Raw genomic sequence first — 19,476 nt, 5'->3', positions numbered from 1 at the left:
TAGATTTAAATTGAATTTCACTATGATGGTATTCATTAGCATGCAAAAAAGGTTTTGAAATTTTTATCCAATTAATAGGGCTACTCAACTAGTTTGTTATATTTTAGGAAAGTTGAAGAGTGGATTCAGTACAACCATCCATACATTATGGAACCTTAAAATGGGGAGGATCACGTTGCTGCTCTGTAGTTAACACTGAAAATGGAAGTAACATTATATGTTTCTGTGCTTTTTCATGCATGACAACTTTAATAATCTAATTTGGACTTAAGAAGCTAATTAAATTATTCCCTTGGTCTATAGACCTGAAAGCAATTATTTATCCTTCCAGTTTTTATATGAAAATTAAAAAGACAAAGTCTAATATTGCCTAAACACCTTCTCCCTTGGTGCTAGGAAATCAGCGAACTGGTACATCATTTTAATAAGCAACCTAATAGTTCAGTAAAGGAAAAGTAAGAATGAAGGTAAAAGCATATTAACTGTTGTACTCATTTTTTATAAGTAGACAAATATAGCTAAGATAGTTTGCTATGATGGTTAAAGCCAACAAGGGATGTGACAAGCCTGAGTTGGCATTTCGGATGTGACAGTATGCATCCAAATATCACAAAGTCTCAGTTTCCTCATCTGTCAAATGGGTAGTAAAGTACTCATACCTCAAAGAGCTGTGATGAGAATTTCAGGAAACAGTCCCTGGCACGTTTATAATTTATTCAAGGATAAATGTTGGTTTGTGGTGAACACTCATGTGGACTAACATTTTTCTCTTCTTTCTTCCTTCTGGGCATTGATTCCTCTTCCATCTGACATGATGCTTATAAAGCGGAGGGTGGGGGGCGGGGTCTGCCCATCCCACAAGACCCAAGCTCCATGTTACTCAAGCTAAGTCAGTTGCTGCTCTTTCTTGAAACGTGCTAGATCTAAAGAAGGGCTTTCCCTCCCTGATATGTGATTGTGAGGTACAAGGTCATAGGAAAGCAAAGAAAATGAAAACTTGTGGAGAGAGGTAGAAAGGGCCAGCTGTGTGCTTGGTTCCTGTGATTAGCTGTGTCCTTGTGTTCAACGTAATTTTGTTATGGGGTTTAATATTGATGAATCACCCCCTGTGTCTATGCTTATGGAAGCTGGGTGTCTGTCACTTACAATGAGTGAGGTTCTAACTAATAAACTGGTTATTAGGAAAACAAAAAATTCCCTGGGGGAAAACACCCATGAGTTTTACTGCCTCATTACTTAGGTTATATATAATTTGGTCTCATTTTATGAGACGCAAGGAAATAATTACTGCCACCATTTTTATGTGATCTTATGTTATACTGAGAATCAATATAAGAGTTACTTCTAAACTCTATGATAATTTCACCTTTTCACTCATTTAACGGTCATGAAATTTTATGTGTACAAGTTTGCTAATACTGGCACAAAATGGACTGACATAGTGGACTGAAAAATGTCATTTATTATCTCTTTGTTATATCACAAAATATATGAGATTTCACAGAGGTGAAAAATACTAATTGGCTTTCTAAAATAATATGAAGCATTTAATAATTAAAAGAAAATAGCATATTCTGAGTTAAAATATTAAACATTACTAAATATACACACAGTTATTAAAGGTCAAAGAGGAAAAACACTAATCCATACATACTTTTCATCTGAAAAGTTTTTTATTAGCCATGAATTCCTGGTGGCTCAGACAGTAAAGAGTCCACCTGCAATGTGGGAGACCTGGGTTCGATCCCTGCATTGGGAAGATACCCTGGAGAAGGGAACGGCTTCCCACTCCAGTATTCTGGCCTGGAGAATTCCATGGACTGTATACTGCTACTGCTAAGTCACTTCAGTCGTGTCCGACTCTGCGCGACCCCATAGATGGCAGCCCACCAGGCAACCCCGTCCCTGGGATTCTCCAGGCAAGAACACTGGAGTGGGTTGCCATTTCCTTCTCCAATGCATGAAAGTGAAAAGTGAAAGTGAAGTCGCTCAGTTGTGTCCGATTCTTAGCGATCCCATGGACTGCACTATATATACTATATACTATATAATGTTTTATTTTTTCTTCTATCATTTAAATGAAACACCAGACTGAAAAAGAAACAATGTTCAAACAGCCTTCAGTAAAATAACAGTTGTAGTAATAGTAATGTCTTGATGGGAATAAATTTTAAAGAAGACTCAAAGGGAAATTTATGAGCAAAATAATGCAATCTTTTTTTTGTCTTAAAATCAGAACCTGAGTAGAGGAAAACAGCTTTTCCACACCCACATTGACAATCATTTGTATACTTTTCTGAACACTTTTAGAGGTGAACTATACTGTTAAAGTGTTAACTGTTTTGTTTAATAATTGTTACCATAGCTTCAATTCATAAAATATGTATGTGTGTGTGGGCGTGTGTGTGCACCTGCCTGCATCTGTGTGTGGGGTAGAGAGGGGGATGCAGACATGACTCTAATTCCATGTGCAATTTTGACTTCACTTTCACTTTTCACTTTCCTGCATTGGGGAAGGAAATGGCCACCCACTCCAGTGTTCTTGCCTGGAGAATCCCAGGGACGGGGGAGCCTGGTGGGCTTCCATCCATGGGGTCACACAGAGTTGGACACGACTGAAGCGACTTAGCAGCAGCAACTTAGCAGCAGCAAGAGGCTCTAGACAGTGAGAGTCAGGAAAGAGCTAGGAGGTCAGTGGCCAGTGAGCAGAGGGAAAGAGAAAGGAGAGGAGAATGAAGGGATGAGTTGAAAACAAGCCCCCAAACCCAAGGTTAAGGAAGGTTACCAACACACAAGGTTGGTTCTGTTCTTTGATCTACTCCATATTAGCTGATGACCTTGGTCAGCGCCACAGTATTTTCTTGGCTTTGTGTTTTAACTTAATTTTTTTTTAAAAATGCATGCTATATACAATCTGCTCAATTCATTAGGCCAAATACAAAAGTGGTTTGAAGAGTACACATAGTAAGACCAGTATGAATGATGATGAAATGTTTGCTGTTTCATTGTTCTACTTTTTAACAGATATAAACCAGGTGGTTAAAATCAAATAAAAAACAATTCAGTTCAGTTGCTCAGTCATGTCTGACTCTTTGCGACCCCATGGACTGCAGCATGCCAGGCCTCCCTCAGGAGGGAGTTTACCCAAACTCATGTCCATTGAGTCAGTGATGCCATCCAACTATCTCATCCTCTGTCGTCCCCTTCTCCTCCTGCCCTCAATCTTTCCCAGAATCAGGGTCTTTTCAGTTCAACCTCACTAAAAGGAAATATTATACATTGACATGATACAATTCAAGTTAAATTAAGTAGTTCCCTATCACTCAAGGGAAGGAAACTATTGACAAAGTTGTGAACTTTGTTAAATTTCTATAATTATTCAGATAATTTTAAGTTCAAGTAAAAATTATATTGACTGAATAACCTTACACAGGCAGAATGAGTAATTCTGGGAAGCTGAGTGGTCCAGATGGCTATATTTCATTCATTTAGCCCTATTTTTGTATGGTTGCCATTTTGGAAGGAAATTCACTAAAATATAGTATAAACTCCTATGCCTTCTCTTAACTGATTTATATTCTATCTTCAAAAATAAACAAACCACAGCTCATTGCTTCAGCTTTTCTTTTATTGTAAAAATCCCCAAAGACTACTCTAGTTTGTTTTATTTTAGAATTCTCATGTATCCTTTTTATAATTTTCTTTCTCCTCATTGCTGTCAGACTGCCAGACATAATTTCTCACTGCCACCCTTCCCCCTGCCGTATCATTTCCATCTTGCTACATACCCATAATTCACTGGAAAACAAGGGAAACTAGTTACAACAGTGGCTAAAGGAAGAGTTAATACCTCTGTGAGAGTGGCTTTTCTACAATCTTCACTATATTTTCGACATAATACTGTCTTGGCTGCTCAGATCATTTCTCACACTTTTTCAGATTCTCAACAAATAGGAGAGGTCACTAAGCAAGGACAGGGCTGAGCTTCAGACACAGATATTAGTATACAGTCAGAGAGGCGACTAGGTACCAGGGAGCAAGGAGAAGAGCTGGAGAGGAATGGGTTCAGGGTGACACACAGCCTCAGTGAGTGGGACAGAATGAGCAAGGGCTGGGTAGGCAAAGGAAGAAGGAGTTGGAGATCAGGCAGAAGAGACCAATAGGCAGAAAAAAAAACAGAATGGGCAACGAAATAATTACCTGCAGACCATCATGAGAAGTTGGTGTTAAATGACATTAGTTTGGAGCAGAGAGAGGAATGAGATGCTACTAAATAGAAAAATGAAGTGAAAGTGTTAGTTGCTCAGTTGAGTCTGATTCTTTGCAACCCCAAGGACTGTAGTCTGCCAGGGTCTTCTGTTCATGGAATTCTTCAGGCAAGAATACTGGAGTGGGTTGCCATTTCCTTCTCTAGGGGATCTTCCCAATCCAGGAATTAAACCTGGTTCCCCTTCATTGCAGGCAGATTCTTTACTGTCTGAGCCACCAGGGAAACTGAGGCCAAATCACTGTGCAGCTTTGCATGACAGGTAAAGGAGTTCAGATCCTATTGCAGAGGCTACTAGAGGTTTTAAATCAGGGTAGCAAATGCTAGCTCTGTGTTTTAAATACATCATGGTAGCATCTACCTTGATGCAGGGATACCAATTAAGAAAGTATTGCAACAGTCCTAGGAAAAGATGGTAAGGACCTGAAATAGGGCAATTAATGTTAGTAGTGATTTTTAGTGTTTAAAATATACATACTTGAAAGGTGTTAGGAGACTAGATCTTGAAAGTTCTCATCACAAGGGAAGAAGTTGGAACTATGTGAGATGTTAGATGTTCCTAGTCTTATGTGGTGATCATTTAACAATATATACAAATATTAACTTATTATGTTGTACATCTTAAACTTGTACAATGTTATGTAAATTATATGTCAATAAAACTGGGGGGAAAAAAGAAAATTTTTAGCAGAGCGTACCTGATAAGATTCTTGGTCAACAACTGATTATTTGGTTGAAATAATTAGCTTGCTTGTTTTTTTAACAGCATTTATTAAATGCTGCCTGAGAGCAACTCATCCAGTGTTACTCAGTAAGAAAATGAAACTCAATAAACTATCATAAAATGCACATATACACATATGCCACTATGAGACAGTAATTGATAATAGAAAAAAAGAAGCTAGGAGAAAAGGTTTCAGGAGAGAAAAATCATGGGGAGAAGTATTTTCTGAAATAGTTGTTCAAAAGTAAAGAAACGGATTCACCTTGGTGTGTCCTTTGGTACATTACACATAGCATACTCAATAAATGCTTATTAAATAGAACCCCCCCAAAATCATACATAGGTTCTCTCTGCTCTATTTCCTTTAACACTGAGTACTTTGAGTAGCATCAAAAAAGATAACTAATGTTCAAACACTCTCTGTTTCTGGCAGCAGAGGTTCATAAGTCACAGTAAACAACAAAGTATAAAAGCTATTATGGGTAATTTTCTTTCATTTACTTTTAACAACAGGTAAAATCAGCCAACATTATACAAAATAATATCAGGAAAGGAGAAAGCATGGGAATGACTAATTGTAAAAAAAAAAATATATCATAAAGTTACACTGACATGACTTTTTTTTCTTGCCTCCCAATATAGTATATGAAAATGGACCTTAAAAATTCCCAATATAAGGGCTCAAAAAGCAGTATGTTTTTACCCTTTGAATTGACTAATCACTGAGGAAGAAAATTGATAGCAAAGTGAAACTCAAGTGATGTAACACTTTTCTACTGCTATGAAGTAACTGATTATAAAAATTTTTCCTCTATTCTCTGAAAAGTATTGGGGAAACAAGGAGATGAGGCAGGCAGATTTAAGGTAGAGTTTAAATTGGATAAAGTAAGACAAGTGAACTTATTTTTCTTCCAAGCTTAAAAAAACAAGTGAACTAGCGCCTTCTTCTTGCTGTATTTAAGTTGAAATGTGCTGTCCAACCGTCCAGGGCCTCTGTAATCTGCTCCAGCCAGCACGCACAAACTCCTCGCTCGTTCCTCCCGTGCAGGCACAGTCCCTGACCACCCCCCCATCACCCCCTGCCCCTCTTCCTGAGCTCTGCTGACTTGCCCTGACACACAGCTGCTCTGCTCCTCACGCTGGGCTGCTGCTTCCAATAGTTTTATCCTAATTAATTACTTTAATCCACACCCAAGCGTGCTCAGTATCCAATCCACACCCAAGCGTGCTCAGCATCCAAGTCATTCAACCACCTACTATGTAGGTGTGTGCATACATTATGTCTGTGTGTGTATATGATACGCATATAATTTCATCTATAACAGAGTACCCAGAAGGCATAGTCCTCCAAAGATAGAAATAACCATCATGAACGATTTGCAGACTATGAGAGGTGGAGACTCAACAATGATTTAGGTCCCCGGGTAGGCTGACTGGAAAAACAGTGATCCTGCCAGGAGAAAGTAGTAAAGCAAAGCTGCAAGAGATGATAAGCGTGCTGTGTGTGTCTCTGTATGTATACACACACACACACACACACATTCCCCCAAAGGGTCAAGAAAAGTGGTATGATCCTGATGGGAAATTTATTCCCATTGAAGTAGAGCTTCCCTGACAAAGGCTGAGAAGGAAAATGGCTACTTTCCAAATGTCTGATCCGGTTCCAACTACAGTCAAAGCATTTTCCAACACTACATCCCTTACAAGTAACAAATGCTCATGAATTACACATCTAGACACAGCATGAGAAATCGTTCAGGTCTGCTTTTACTATGGAAAATGAATGATGAGAAAATATTCTGAATGGCATGTTTATTTTTTAAAATGCATCAGAATGCTTTTATGCCAAAAGTGAAAAATCAAAATGAAGATATATGTTGGCCCCCAAGTTCATCTCTTAAATCTACTATGTAATTTATTACTAGTTGCTAGTAAGGTAGATACCATTTCAGTTTTAAGCCAAAGTACATAAACAATATAAGTTGTTAGCATCTAAATTAAATAAATTCTGTGGTCTGCTTATAAAAGAAAGACATTTTAGTGTCTTATTTAAATTTGTAATCTTGAAAAAGAGAAGTTAAAAAACATTACTTTATAGATATTTAAATAATTTATATGTTTACTCATATCCTAAATATCATTCTTCTATATATAATTATTTATCATATAGTTTAAATGTAAGAAATGTAACTATTTATTTCTTAAAGAAATTATTTGTAGTTACAGACAATTTTAATAAATTAATTTGTCTACAGTTAATTCCCTTTTAAAATAATGATACTGAATATACAGTCATTTCATTTTTTAATTTAAGAATCTAGATATTTATTAATGACAAATTTGACTAAAGTAATAGAAGAAAAAATTTAATACTAGGCCCTGATATTCTGTAAGGAATTTAAAAATATCAGGTCCTCAGTTCAGTTCAGTTCCGTCGCTCAATCATGTCTGACTCTTTGCAACCCCATGAATTACAGCACACCAGGCCTCCCTGTCCATCACCAGCTCCCGGAGTTCACTCAAACTCCTGTCCATCGAGTCCTTAATGCTGCAAAAAAAATTCTCTAGTCGATTTTGGTGTTTTGTTCTCCTCATACATATTTTTATGACATACTAAAGAAACCAGTCTCACCTGTTTTTGATTGTAGGTTTCTTCTTGGTTCTTCAGGGGCCTCAATTGGCTGATCAGCCAGGAAAACTCGAGCTTGGTCTATAGCATTCAGGACAGAATACTCTTTCTCCTTTAACTCACGTCTCAGTGCCTTTGCAAAGAGAAGGAAAAGTTGAATTTGTAACCCAATGTGTTCACCAAGTCATAGAATATTTTCAGTTAGACCCCTTCTGTTCACACTTGTCAAGGCAATGGCTAATCACCAGCATATAAGCAAGGTTAAAACATGAAAATGTAAATTCTACACATTGGAATGATGAAACATGAATAAAAGCAAAAAGATGATTCCTGTAGAACTAACATGAAAAAACCCACCAAAATCCCCTAAATTTACAATATTCACCTGAGGGAAATTGCTAGAGTATATCTGAACTTACACAAAATGTACTTGAGAGTTATCAGATTGCTAAAATATAAGAGCCTGGTCTAAGATACTTTTCTCTTATGAGACTGACTGACCAAAAAGACCACATCCAATGATACAGAAAGAGGCAATTTCACAAGTAGTAATGAGATCCTCAGAAGTGTTTTACATCCTTTGGAATATATTAAGGAAAAAAAAAAAATTCAGAGACAGAAACAAATTAAAGTACATGAAATCAAAACTAAACCAAAGAGCACACATAAAAGACAATCTCCAATTATCTTAAAATATATTCTATCTCTCATGCTGAGGCAATTACAATTTTTCCCTTGCGACATTTTTCATGCAAATCTACGAGTCTAGGAACAGTGTATGTATAGTACTTTGGCTGTTCTCAGTAGGGTTGAACTTTCACCTCTGCCCCTATAAATGTTTGGTGATTAAGACTAATTGACTAGGGTTTAAAAACAACAAAACTCATCCAGTGTCTACTGAAAGATAAGAGTAAAAGAAGACTTTCTCATGTGCTATTTCAATACTGTAGCTAGATCAAAATTATTGTTATCCTGTTAAATTATGTACCTAAACACTTACTGGCTCTAATATTTTGCTTTTAATACAGTTCCTTGGCAATGCATTATGAAAACTCAACATTTTATTTTCTAAAATATTACCCTCTAAATTGTATGTTACAATCAACCAAATCCTCTGAACCTAAGTACTTTTAACAGCATTTGATATACTGGGATGACAGGGTATTTGGAGGCCATATCCTCATCATCCACAGTAAATAAAAACCAAAAATTCTAAATATCTAGAAGGAGAAGGAAATGGCAACCCACTCCAGTATTCTTGCCTGGAGAATCCCAGAGAAAAAGGAGCCTGGTGGGCTGCTGTTTATGGGGTCGCAGAGAGTCGGACACAACTGAAGCGACTTAGCAGCAACAGCAGAAATATCAGAATAATCTTATGTAAAAAAACCTGAACCTGAGCACCAGAAAAACACTGGTAATGAAGTTGAAAGAGACCATCACAGGTGGGGAGGTGTGAGAAGAGCAGGCCAGGAGTAGAGAGAAATGGAGTTGACAGTGTTGGTTTTTGTGATAAGCACTGTAAATATTATTTGACTTATAAATTGTATAAGCATAAACTGTATACAATTATTACTTTGATAAAAATTTCCAATTAAAGGAATAAAAGTACAAAACAACAATAACAAAAATACCAGCCCATAATTTGTTGTTGTTGTTTAGTAGCTAAGTCCTATGCAACTGTTTTGCAACCGCACGGACTACAGCCTGCCAGGCTCCTCTGCCCACGGGATTTCCCAGGCACAGGGTGTTGGCAGGGAATGTCTCCTGAACTCCTTGGATGCACCAAGGAAGGGAAGTAGAGGAGGCAAGTGTGGGCAGGTGGGAACCATAAAAATATGGGGTTCAAGTTCTAATGCCAACTCACCACTCAAATATCCTAGGGAACAGCATACATTCCACATCTTTTCATACTCTATTTTGCAAATTTAATTTTGTTATTCAATTTGTTCTATTCCAATTATATTTAATTGCATGTCAGAAATGAGTTTAACTTTCAACAGCACTATACATATAATCATTCTACCACCCTTTACCTCTCAATTAGACATAAAAGAAAACCAGCATTTCCTAACCACCTGGTGCACGTTAATGATAAGATAATTAGACTCCAACAGAGTTGTTTTGTACACAGAGCTACAAAGTGGCATTCAGCTTTAGGTTCTAATATCACATGACATATGAACTATCTTAAATGAGCATAACAGTATCTAATTGGAATTTCTTCTTTTTTAATGACTTTATATTTTCATTCAAAACAATTCTGTTCTCAGACAATAACAAGTATTAGCAAGGATGTGAAGAAGTTGGAACCTTCATAAACTGATGCTGGAATGCTTAAAATAGTGCATCGACTTTGAAAAACAATTTGGAAATCCCTAAAAATGTTAAACACGGTTACCTTTTGATCCAGTAATACCACTCCTGGATATATACCTAAGAGAACTGAAAGCATATGTCCCCATAAAAACTCACACATGAAAACTCATGGCAATGTTATTCATAATAGCCAAAATGTGGTCACAACCAAAACATCCATCAAGTGGTGAATGGAAAAACAAAATGCTATATATCCATATAATAACATCTCATTAGGCAACAGAAATGAATGAAATAGTGATACATGTTACAACATGGATGAGTCTTGAAAACATTACACGAAGTGAAAAAAGACAGACACAAAAGCCCATTACTATGAAATGCCCAAATAGGTAAGTGTATATATAGAATAGATTGGTGGCAGCTTAGGACTTCAAGGTTGAGGCAAGAATGGGTGAGTTAACCGCTCATGGGCATCAGGTTTCTTGGGGCAGGAGGTAACAAAAATGTCCTAAATAGATAGTGATGATGACTTACAACTCTGAATATACTAACAGCCACTGACCATCTGGTCCCATCACTTCATGGCAAATAGATGGAGATAAAACTCATATATAGATCAGTCTTATGGACTCTGTGGGAGAGGGAGAGGGTGGGGAGATTTGGGAGAATGGCATTGAAACATGTATAATATCATGTATGAAACGAGTCGCCAGTCCAGGTTCGATGCACGATACTGGATGCTTGGGGCTGGTGCACTGGGATGACCCAGAGGGAGGGTATGGGGAGGGAGGAGGGAGGAGGGTTCAGGATGGGGAACACAGGTATACCTGTGGTGGATTCATTTCGATATTTGGCAAACTAATACAATATTGTAAAGTTTAAAAATAAAATAAAATTAAAAAAAAAAACAGAAACAGTGGCAGATTCTATTTTCTTGGGCTCCAAAATCACTGTGAATGGTGACTACAGCCATGAAACTAAAAGACACTTGCTCCTTGAAAGAAAAATTATGACAAACCCAGACAGGGTATTAAAAAGCAGAGACATTACTTTGCTGACAATGGTCCATATAGTCAAAGGTATGATCTTTTTAGCAGTCATATACAGATGCAAGAGTTGGGCCAGAAAGAAGTCTGAGCACTGAAGAACTGATGCTCTCCAACTGTGGTGCTGGAGAGGACTCTTGAGAATTCCTTGGACAACAAGGAGATCAAACCAGTCAATCCTAAAAGAAATCAACCCTGAATACTCACTGGAATGACTGATAACTCATTAGAAAAGACCTTAATGCTGGGAAAGATTAAGGGCAGGAGGAGAAGGGTATGACAGAGAATGAGATGGCTGTATGACATCACCAACTCAATAGACATGAGTTTGAGCAAACTCTGGGAGATAGTGAAGGACAGGGAAGCCTACCATGCTGAAGTTCATGGGGTCACAAAGGGTCAGAAACGACTTAGCAGCTGAACAACAACTAAATTGCTCACTTTAATGGAGTGAATTTTAATGCTATGTGAATAATGTCTCAATAAAGTTATTAAAATAAAATAATCATGTTCTTTCCCCCAAAATAGTCCCCTAGGTAATCTCTTTATTTATGAACCTCCATTCCCACCCATCTGCAAGGTAATTGCTCATCCTGTATATTAAGTATGTTCCCACCTCAGGATTTCCAGGGACAGCTCATCCTCATATATCTCTCCCCTCCATTGTGTCTCTCCCCTCCATTATACTGTTATTTCTTCCAGGTGAGGCTCACCTCTTAATTATTCAAAATTCTCAGTGCCTGTTTAGATATATACAGAATATATATATGTATGTATGTGTGTGTGTGTGCACATGCACACTTAGTTGCTCAGTCATGTCCAACTATTTGTGACCTCATAGCCCAACATGCTATTCTGTCTATGGGAATTCCCCAGGCAAGAATACTAGAGCGGGTTGCCATGCCCTCCTTCAGGGAATCTTCTCAACCCAGGGATCAAACCCAGGTCTCCTATATTGCAGGCAGATTATTTACCATCTAAGCCACCAGGGAAGCCCAAGAATACTGGAGTGGGTAGCCTATCCCTTCTCCAGGGGAACTTCCCAACCCAGGAATCGAACCGGGGTCTCCTGCATTGCAGGTGGATTCTTTACCGGCTGAGCTATCAGGGAAGCCTATATATATATATATATATATATATATATATATATATATCTCCTATATATTATATAGATAAAATACTTTATTAAAATTTAATGGGGGGTAAATAGCATACTTAATATATTATTGGGCTTTCCTTGTGGCTCAACTGGTAAAGAATAAGCCTGCAATGCAGGAGACCTGGGTTTGATCCCTGGGTTGGGAAGATCCTCTGGAGAAGGGAAAGGCTACCCACTCCAGTATTCTGGCCTGGAGAATTCCATGGACTGTATAGTCCATGGGGTCGCAAAGAGTCAGACACGACTGAGTGACTTTCAATTCACATATATCCTATATAAATACACATATAAATATATATATATATATATCCATTTATTTCCCCAACAAATGCTTGGGGAACAATGAATAAAAGAAGGCATGATTTCAGAATTAAATTCTAAATTCTGACAAAGTAAAATACACCAGAGCCCCCAGACTCTGACTATCCTAAAATGGAATAATTACTGGATTCCAGTTAGCTCTGGATTATTTGAATGATCTGCTTTGAAAATTACTGGTAAATAATTTTGGATGCAAAGTTAATTTTCTGTTATCATTTAATAAGTAGATAGATAATCTAGTCACTCAGTGATTAAGTAGTATTTCAATTTGCTGTTGGTCGTTGTTTTATTAATAACAATATCCTTTTCTCTCTCTAACCAAAGAACTTATCTCACTGAAAGAAGTGATATAAGCTTACTTCATCTTGCTTATTTTTTCCGCATCCTAATTCATGAGGCAAATGCATAGGGTAACAGTTCCAAAACTGATGCAGTCATTAGGTAGGAAGTAGCACCTGTTATTACTATCATATCAAATTCATCTAAACGGACTGACTTAAAACAATGACAACTTATTTGTCATGAGTCTATGGATTGCTAATTTGACCAGCTCTTCTGCTGCTGTCATAGAGAATTGCTTGTGAGGCTGTAAACATCTGGGGCTTGAATGGGATTGGAAGTCCAAGATGGTCTCACTCACATGTCTGGAATTACTGCTGGCTATTGGCTAGAACACCATGGTTTCCCTCTATGTGATCTCTAACTGCCCAATAGGCTGGACCAGGCTTCTTCAACAGAATGATTGGTGTCCCCAGAGGGCAGAATGAAAACTGCAAGATCTTTCAAGGTATTAGCTTTAGAATAGCTCTGTCCAACAAAACTTTCTACAATGATGGAAATGTTCTAAAACTATGCAGGCCAATAAGGCAACACTAGTCATGTATGGCTATTTGGTATGCCCTTGAAATATGACCGGTATAGTGGGGGAACTGAATTTTAAATTGTATTTAAAATCATATAACAGAATCTGGCTATGTTGCTGACTCAGGCTTGGCTATCAACCTAACAGTTCTCTGTGTCACAAAGCTTATGCATTTTCTATTCTAGTACATAGGCAGAAAGACCCTAATCCCCTCCCAGAAAAACATGTGTAAAATGAAGCTTTGGCTTAAAAGCAATAGACCACGATCAGATGTAATAAGAGGGAGATACGGAATAATTTCAAAAAATACAATTGAAATTATATTGTATGCTCCCTTCAGTCATGTCCAACTCTGTGTGACCCCATGGACGGCAGCCCATCAGGCTCACCCATCCCTAGGATTCTCCAGGCAAAAACACTGGAGTGAGTTGCCATTTCTTTCTCCAATGCATGAAAGTGAAAAGTGAAAGTGAAGTCGCTCAGTCAATTTAAATTATACAATTGAAATTATATCATATGCTCCTGCTGCTGCTAAGTCCCTTCAGTCGTGTCTGACTCTGTGTGACCCCATGGACTGCAGCCTTCCAGGCTCCTCCATCCATAGGATTTTCCAGGCAAGAGAGACTCAGCTACCTCAAGTCAAAAATAAATGGAGGGCACAAGGACTGTCTCATGCCCATAAGAAAACATTCCACTTCTCTGCCATCCCAAGGTGGCATGGGAATGTACAACAGAATTTTCCAACAAACATTTCCACCAACATTAAAATTTCAAGACACATATTACATTCACATAGTCTACAAAGAAGGGCTTCCCTGATGGCTCAATGGTAAAGAATCCGCCTGCAATGCAGGAGCCACAGGAGATGCGGGTTCAAACCCTGGGTCAGGAAGATCTCCTGGAGGAGGAAATGACAATCCTCTCCAGTATTCTTGCCTGGAAAAAATTCTATGGACAGAGAAGCCTGGTGGGCTACAGTCCCTGGGGTTGCAAAGAGTCGGACATGACTGAGCGACTTAGCACAAGCACAAATCTATAAAGAAATATGCCAGGCAACAAGAGAGGACAGCAGTTAACCAGCCCATGATCCAAACTCTTAAGGAACTTAGAGTCTGAAGAGAACACAGTGCAAGTGAGAACGTGTTGGTGCCACCAATCTTTAGAGATGTATACATGGGCACTGAGAAAACAAAGAGGAGCGGGGAGGCAGAGGCAGTTACAAGCAACCTTCTCAAAAATGTGTAAACTTTGTACTGAAAAAGAAATTGGAATCAGATTAAATGTAATTAGGGGAAAAGCAATTCAAGAAAACAGAATAAACTGGTAAGATAATTTAGTCTCTCACTGTTTTCCTATTTGGTAGCTTCTGTATGCTCATTTAAACAAAATGAAGCCCCAGAACAACAGATGGATGAAGACCTGATGTGCATATCAGAATTTAACTACTAAAATCCCAGAGTTTTCATCTTCAGTAATTTCTATGAACCCAACACCCCTTCAGCGGAGCTCTCCTTTCCTCCCACTTCTCTTCAGTGGCTCCAGCTGTTTTCCCATGAGTGTCTGGCAGCTGAGTAAATCAATTGCTTCTTACTCAACTTTAAATGCCTAAAGAGACATTCTCAATGATCCTTCTGAATGGTCGGGGAACATTTCTCCCCACCGGCTATTAGTTTGTGGGAAGGCACGGGATTAAGAGATAAGGTGGTATAAAGAAGTGACCCGTGTGGCTTAAGTTAGAGAGCCTCATGAATCAATCAGCTGCTCTTCATTTTCATCATGAAAGAGGCATCACTCACTGGGATGGCTGAATCACTGCCAAGGAAACAGCAGTTTTATCAGTTGTTTCTGGCCACTGACATGGACGAGGACAGGATCCTGCAAGCTCCTTAATATGAACACAGAGTCTGAGCGAACCTAGAGGGAGAAGGGAAATCCCGCCATCTTCCCTGTCCTCAACTGGAAACTTGGTCACACTAGACTGAGAAGAGGGACAAGAATGACAAACCTGTGGGTGTGAACTAAATCCTGGCATCATCCCCTCCTCTATAAATAACAACTCTCCCCCTCCTCTCTTTAATCTAAAGGCATTAATCACCCACACTGTCTGTATGCGTGTGCATGCTAAGTCGCTTCAGTTGTATCCGACTCTCTGTGACCCTGTGGACTGTAGCCCGCCAGGCTCCTCTGTCCATGGAATTCTCCAGGCAAGAATACTGCAGTGGGTAGCCATTCCCTTCTCCAGGGGATCTTTCCAAACCAGGTATTGAACCCAGGTCTCCTGCATTGCAGGCGGACTCTATCATCTGAGCCACCAGGCCAATCTAAAGTCCTACCCATAAATCTCAGCTCTTCTCCAAGACTAAGGTCCTTTCTTCAACTTTTATTCACTATTATTTGTGGGGGAAGTACTAGTATTCTTGCCTTGAGAATTCCATGGGTGGAGGAGCCTGGGGGACTACAGTCCATAGGATTGCAGAGTCAGGCACAGCTGAGCGACTAACACACACACACACACACACACACACACAAGACTCTTATGTCACTTCAGATTCTTAGAAGGCAAACAATTGTAGTGTCTATTTGTGAACCACTTGTTCCAGAATAAAACAGCAATGTAAACCTCTGTGGTGGTAAAAATGGTTAGCCAGGTTACATCACTCATCCTAACTTGGTAGAAATATCAAATTTCTTCAACTGTTCAGTCCAACAAATGGAGACTTTTTTCCTGTCCTTCTAGAAGCAGCAAAGTCAAACAGAGCCACCAGTTTGTCCTCTTTCTTCTTTTTGGGAGAGAACTTAAGCCAGACATCCTAAAACAACTTTCTAAATTCCCATGCTGACACGGAACACCAGCATTTTAATTCTAACGATACAAGATATACAAGAAACGGGGACAAAAATGAGAAATTACAAGCAAGATTTCCACGAAACTCTACTTCCATGTGTTGGTGGAAGCAGAAAATTGGTTCAATCATTTGGATAGTAAGTTGGCAATCTATCAAGAGTCATTACTGTGATCATATTGTGTGAAACAAGAATTTCACCTTCGGGACTGTATCCTAAGAAAATGATCCAGAAAGAGCTACAAACACAAAAGTTTTCATTATAACATTATTTATGATTTAACAAATGAAAGCAACTTAAATATCTAATACGTGGGAAATATTTAGATTCACGACTACAGCTACACTAGGGATCATTAAGGAAATAACCCTGAAAAATGATTGTGAAAATGACTGCATAGCAATGTGAAGAAATAGGTATGACATGTATCTCAGTGGAAAAGACAGGAAAAAAACTATGGAGCCGATTAAAACTGTGTGAAAGGTGAACATGCAAAAATAAAATAACCCAAAATGAAAATGGTTATATTACAGTAGTGAAATTATGGCTAATATTTTGCCCTTTATTTTATAAGATCTGTAATAAATTATTTTCAATTAAAAAATATGCTTTTAAGAAAAGACTGCCAAAAGGAATCAAGTTCATTTATAATGGAACAAATTACAATTTTTGAACAGCATTATTAAGAATTTCAAATGTGTTTTAGAAGCAAACTTTTCATATCTATAGTGATCATAAAACTTTTGAATTATGTTTTACATCAATGAGAATCTAGATTTACTTGTAAAATGCAATTCAGGACATCTCTGAAGCTAGAGTTACTTATAAAATTAATACATGACAACATAGTTACCAAATGAGAGACTCTACATGTTTATGCCACTCCCTATGATTGGTAGGGATCTTAACTCATCTAGCTTTTTTTTTTCTTTCAATGTTTATAGCAACTTTATTCACAATTGTTTCAAATTGGAAAAAACTCAAATATCCTCCATTTACTGCAGAATGGGCAGAAAAATGGTATGTCAATATAATGGAACACTCAGTTCAGTTCAGTTCAGTTCAGTCGCTCAGTCCTGTCCGACTCTGCAACCTCATGAATTGCAGCACGCCAGGCCTCCCTGTCCATCACCAACTCCTGGAGTTCACTCAAACTCACGTCCATCGAGTCAGTGATGCCATCCAGCCATCTCATCCTTTGTCGTCCCCTTCTCCTCCTGCCCCCAATCCCTCCCAGCATCAGAGTCTTTTCCAATGAGTCAACTCTTCACATGAGGTGGCCAAAGTACTGGAGTTTCAGCTTTGGCATCATTCCTTCCAAAGAAATCCCAGGGCTGATCTCCTTCAGAATAGACTAGTTGGGTCTCCTTGCAGTCCATGAGACTCTCAAGAGTCTTCTCCAACACCACAGTTCAAAAGCATCAATTCTTCGGCGCTCAGCCTTCTTCACAGTCCAACTCTCACATCCATACATGACCACAGGAAAAACCATAGCCTTGACTAGACGGACCTTTGTTGGCAAAGTAATGTCTCTGCTTTTGAATATGCTATCTAGGTTGGTCATAACTTTCCTTCCAAGGAGTAAGCGTCTTTGAATTTCATGGCTGCACTCACCATCTGCACCATCTGCAGTGATTTTGGAGCCCAAAAAAATAAAGTCTGACACTGTTTCCACTGTTTCCCCATCTGTTTCCCATGAAGTGATGGGACCGGATGCCATGCTCTTCGTTTTCTGAATGTTGAGCTTTAAGCCAAGTTTTTCACTCTCCACTTTCACTTTCATCAAGAGGCTTTTTAGTTCCTCTTCACTTTCTGCCACTACTCAGCAATAAAGAGGAACAAAATCTTTTAAGAAAAATGTTTTTATAGCCATCAAGCTGTACATTATATCCCCCAAATTTATTTATAACTAGAAGTCTGTATCTTTTGACTGTCTTCACCTGTTTCTACCAATCTCTTCTCTCACTTCTGACAGCCACCAATCTGTTCTCTTTTAAGGTGTCAAATTTCTACACAATAGTGAAGCTCAAGCACTGGGAGAATCTAGTGGTACTCAGCACAAGAGGGTAAAATAATAAGCTATATTTTAAAATCTACCTCAACAATCAAAGATATTCCAAATCCTTTCCCCTCATAAAAAAATCTTTCCCACTCTTGTTTTGAATAATGTTGGCAGTATTAAGACAGGAAGAAGGTAACCTCTTAACTGACTACAATATTAAGGCATAAAGAAGTATAATGGTATTGATAAATTTTCTTACAACTTCAACCATGTTATTTCCAGCTCTTGAAGAAAGATTGTTGATTACATTTCTGTCAGCAATTACCTTTATTAAAGATTCAGCTATATAAAGTAGAAATATCTTCAAAATGTATTTCTTTTTTGAAAAAAAAGGGATTATAGAGAGATAAAGAGAAAAAAGGAACATTCATATTCAAAGGACCTTTATTTTGGGGTATTTTCATTCACTCGACATTCAACAAATATTGACTTAGCATCTAGAGTGCTAGAAGTAGACAAAGACACAATAGAAAATGAGTAATTGGGTGATTATAAATGCTATGGAAAAAGAGAAAAGCAGAAGAGAATTAGAGAGTTTAGGAGTATTGGGATGGGGATTACAATTCAAGTAGAGAAGTCTAAGTAGGCTTCATTAAGAAGGTGCTATAACATGAAAAGATGCTCAACATCACTCATTATCAGAGAAATGCAAATCAAAACCCCAATGAGGTACCATTTCACGCCAGTCAGAATGGCTGTGATCCAAAAGTCTACAAGCAATAAATGCTGGAGAGGGTGTGGAGAAAAGGGAACCCTCTTCCACTGTTGGTGGGAATGCAAACTCGTACAGCCACTATGGAGAACAGTGTGGAGATTCCTTAAAAAACTGGAAATAGAACTGCCTTATGATCCAGCAATCCCACTGCTGGGCATACACACCAGGAAACCAGAAGGGAAAGAGACACGTGTACCCCAATGTTCATTGCAGCATTGTTTATAACAGCCAGGACATGGAAGAAACCTAGATGTCCATCAGCAGATGAATGGATAAGAAAGCTGTGGTACATATACACAATGGAATATTACTCAGCCATTAAAAAGAATACATTTGAATCAGCTCTAATGAGCCAATTATACAGAGTGAAGTAAGCCAGAAAGAAAAACACCAATAAAGTATACTAATGCATATATATGGAATTTAGAAAGATGGTTAACAATAACCCTGTATGCGAGACAGCAAAAGAGACACAGATGTATAGAACAGTCTTTTGGACTCTGTGGCAGGCGGGGGGATGATTTGGGA

At 38.3% G+C, this 19,476-nt stretch overlaps 1 protein-coding gene across 11 annotated transcripts in view; it reads right to left on the bottom strand.

Moving 5' to 3' along the window:
* The window catches only part of UTRN (utrophin), a 557,788-nt gene that overhangs the window by 123,917 nt on the left and 414,395 nt on the right, over positions 1 to 19,476 (bottom strand). For all 11 annotated transcript variants that reach the window (XM_070795583.1, XM_070795587.1, XM_070795585.1 and 8 more), the window contains one exon: positions 7,624 to 7,753. In XM_070795583.1, the coding sequence (XP_070651684.1) occupies positions 7,624 to 7,753 (130 nt within the window). The remainder of the gene's footprint in view (positions 1 to 7,623; positions 7,754 to 19,476) is intronic.

The sequence above is a fragment of the Bos indicus genome, chromosome 9, assembly GCF_029378745.1.
Source record: "Bos indicus isolate NIAB-ARS_2022 breed Sahiwal x Tharparkar chromosome 9, NIAB-ARS_B.indTharparkar_mat_pri_1.0, whole genome shotgun sequence".
NCBI classification, from domain to species: domain Eukaryota; kingdom Metazoa; phylum Chordata; class Mammalia; order Artiodactyla; family Bovidae; genus Bos; species Bos indicus.
The sequence above is the reverse complement of the archived record's forward strand: the minus strand, read 5'-3'. Positions and strand labels throughout refer to the sequence as shown.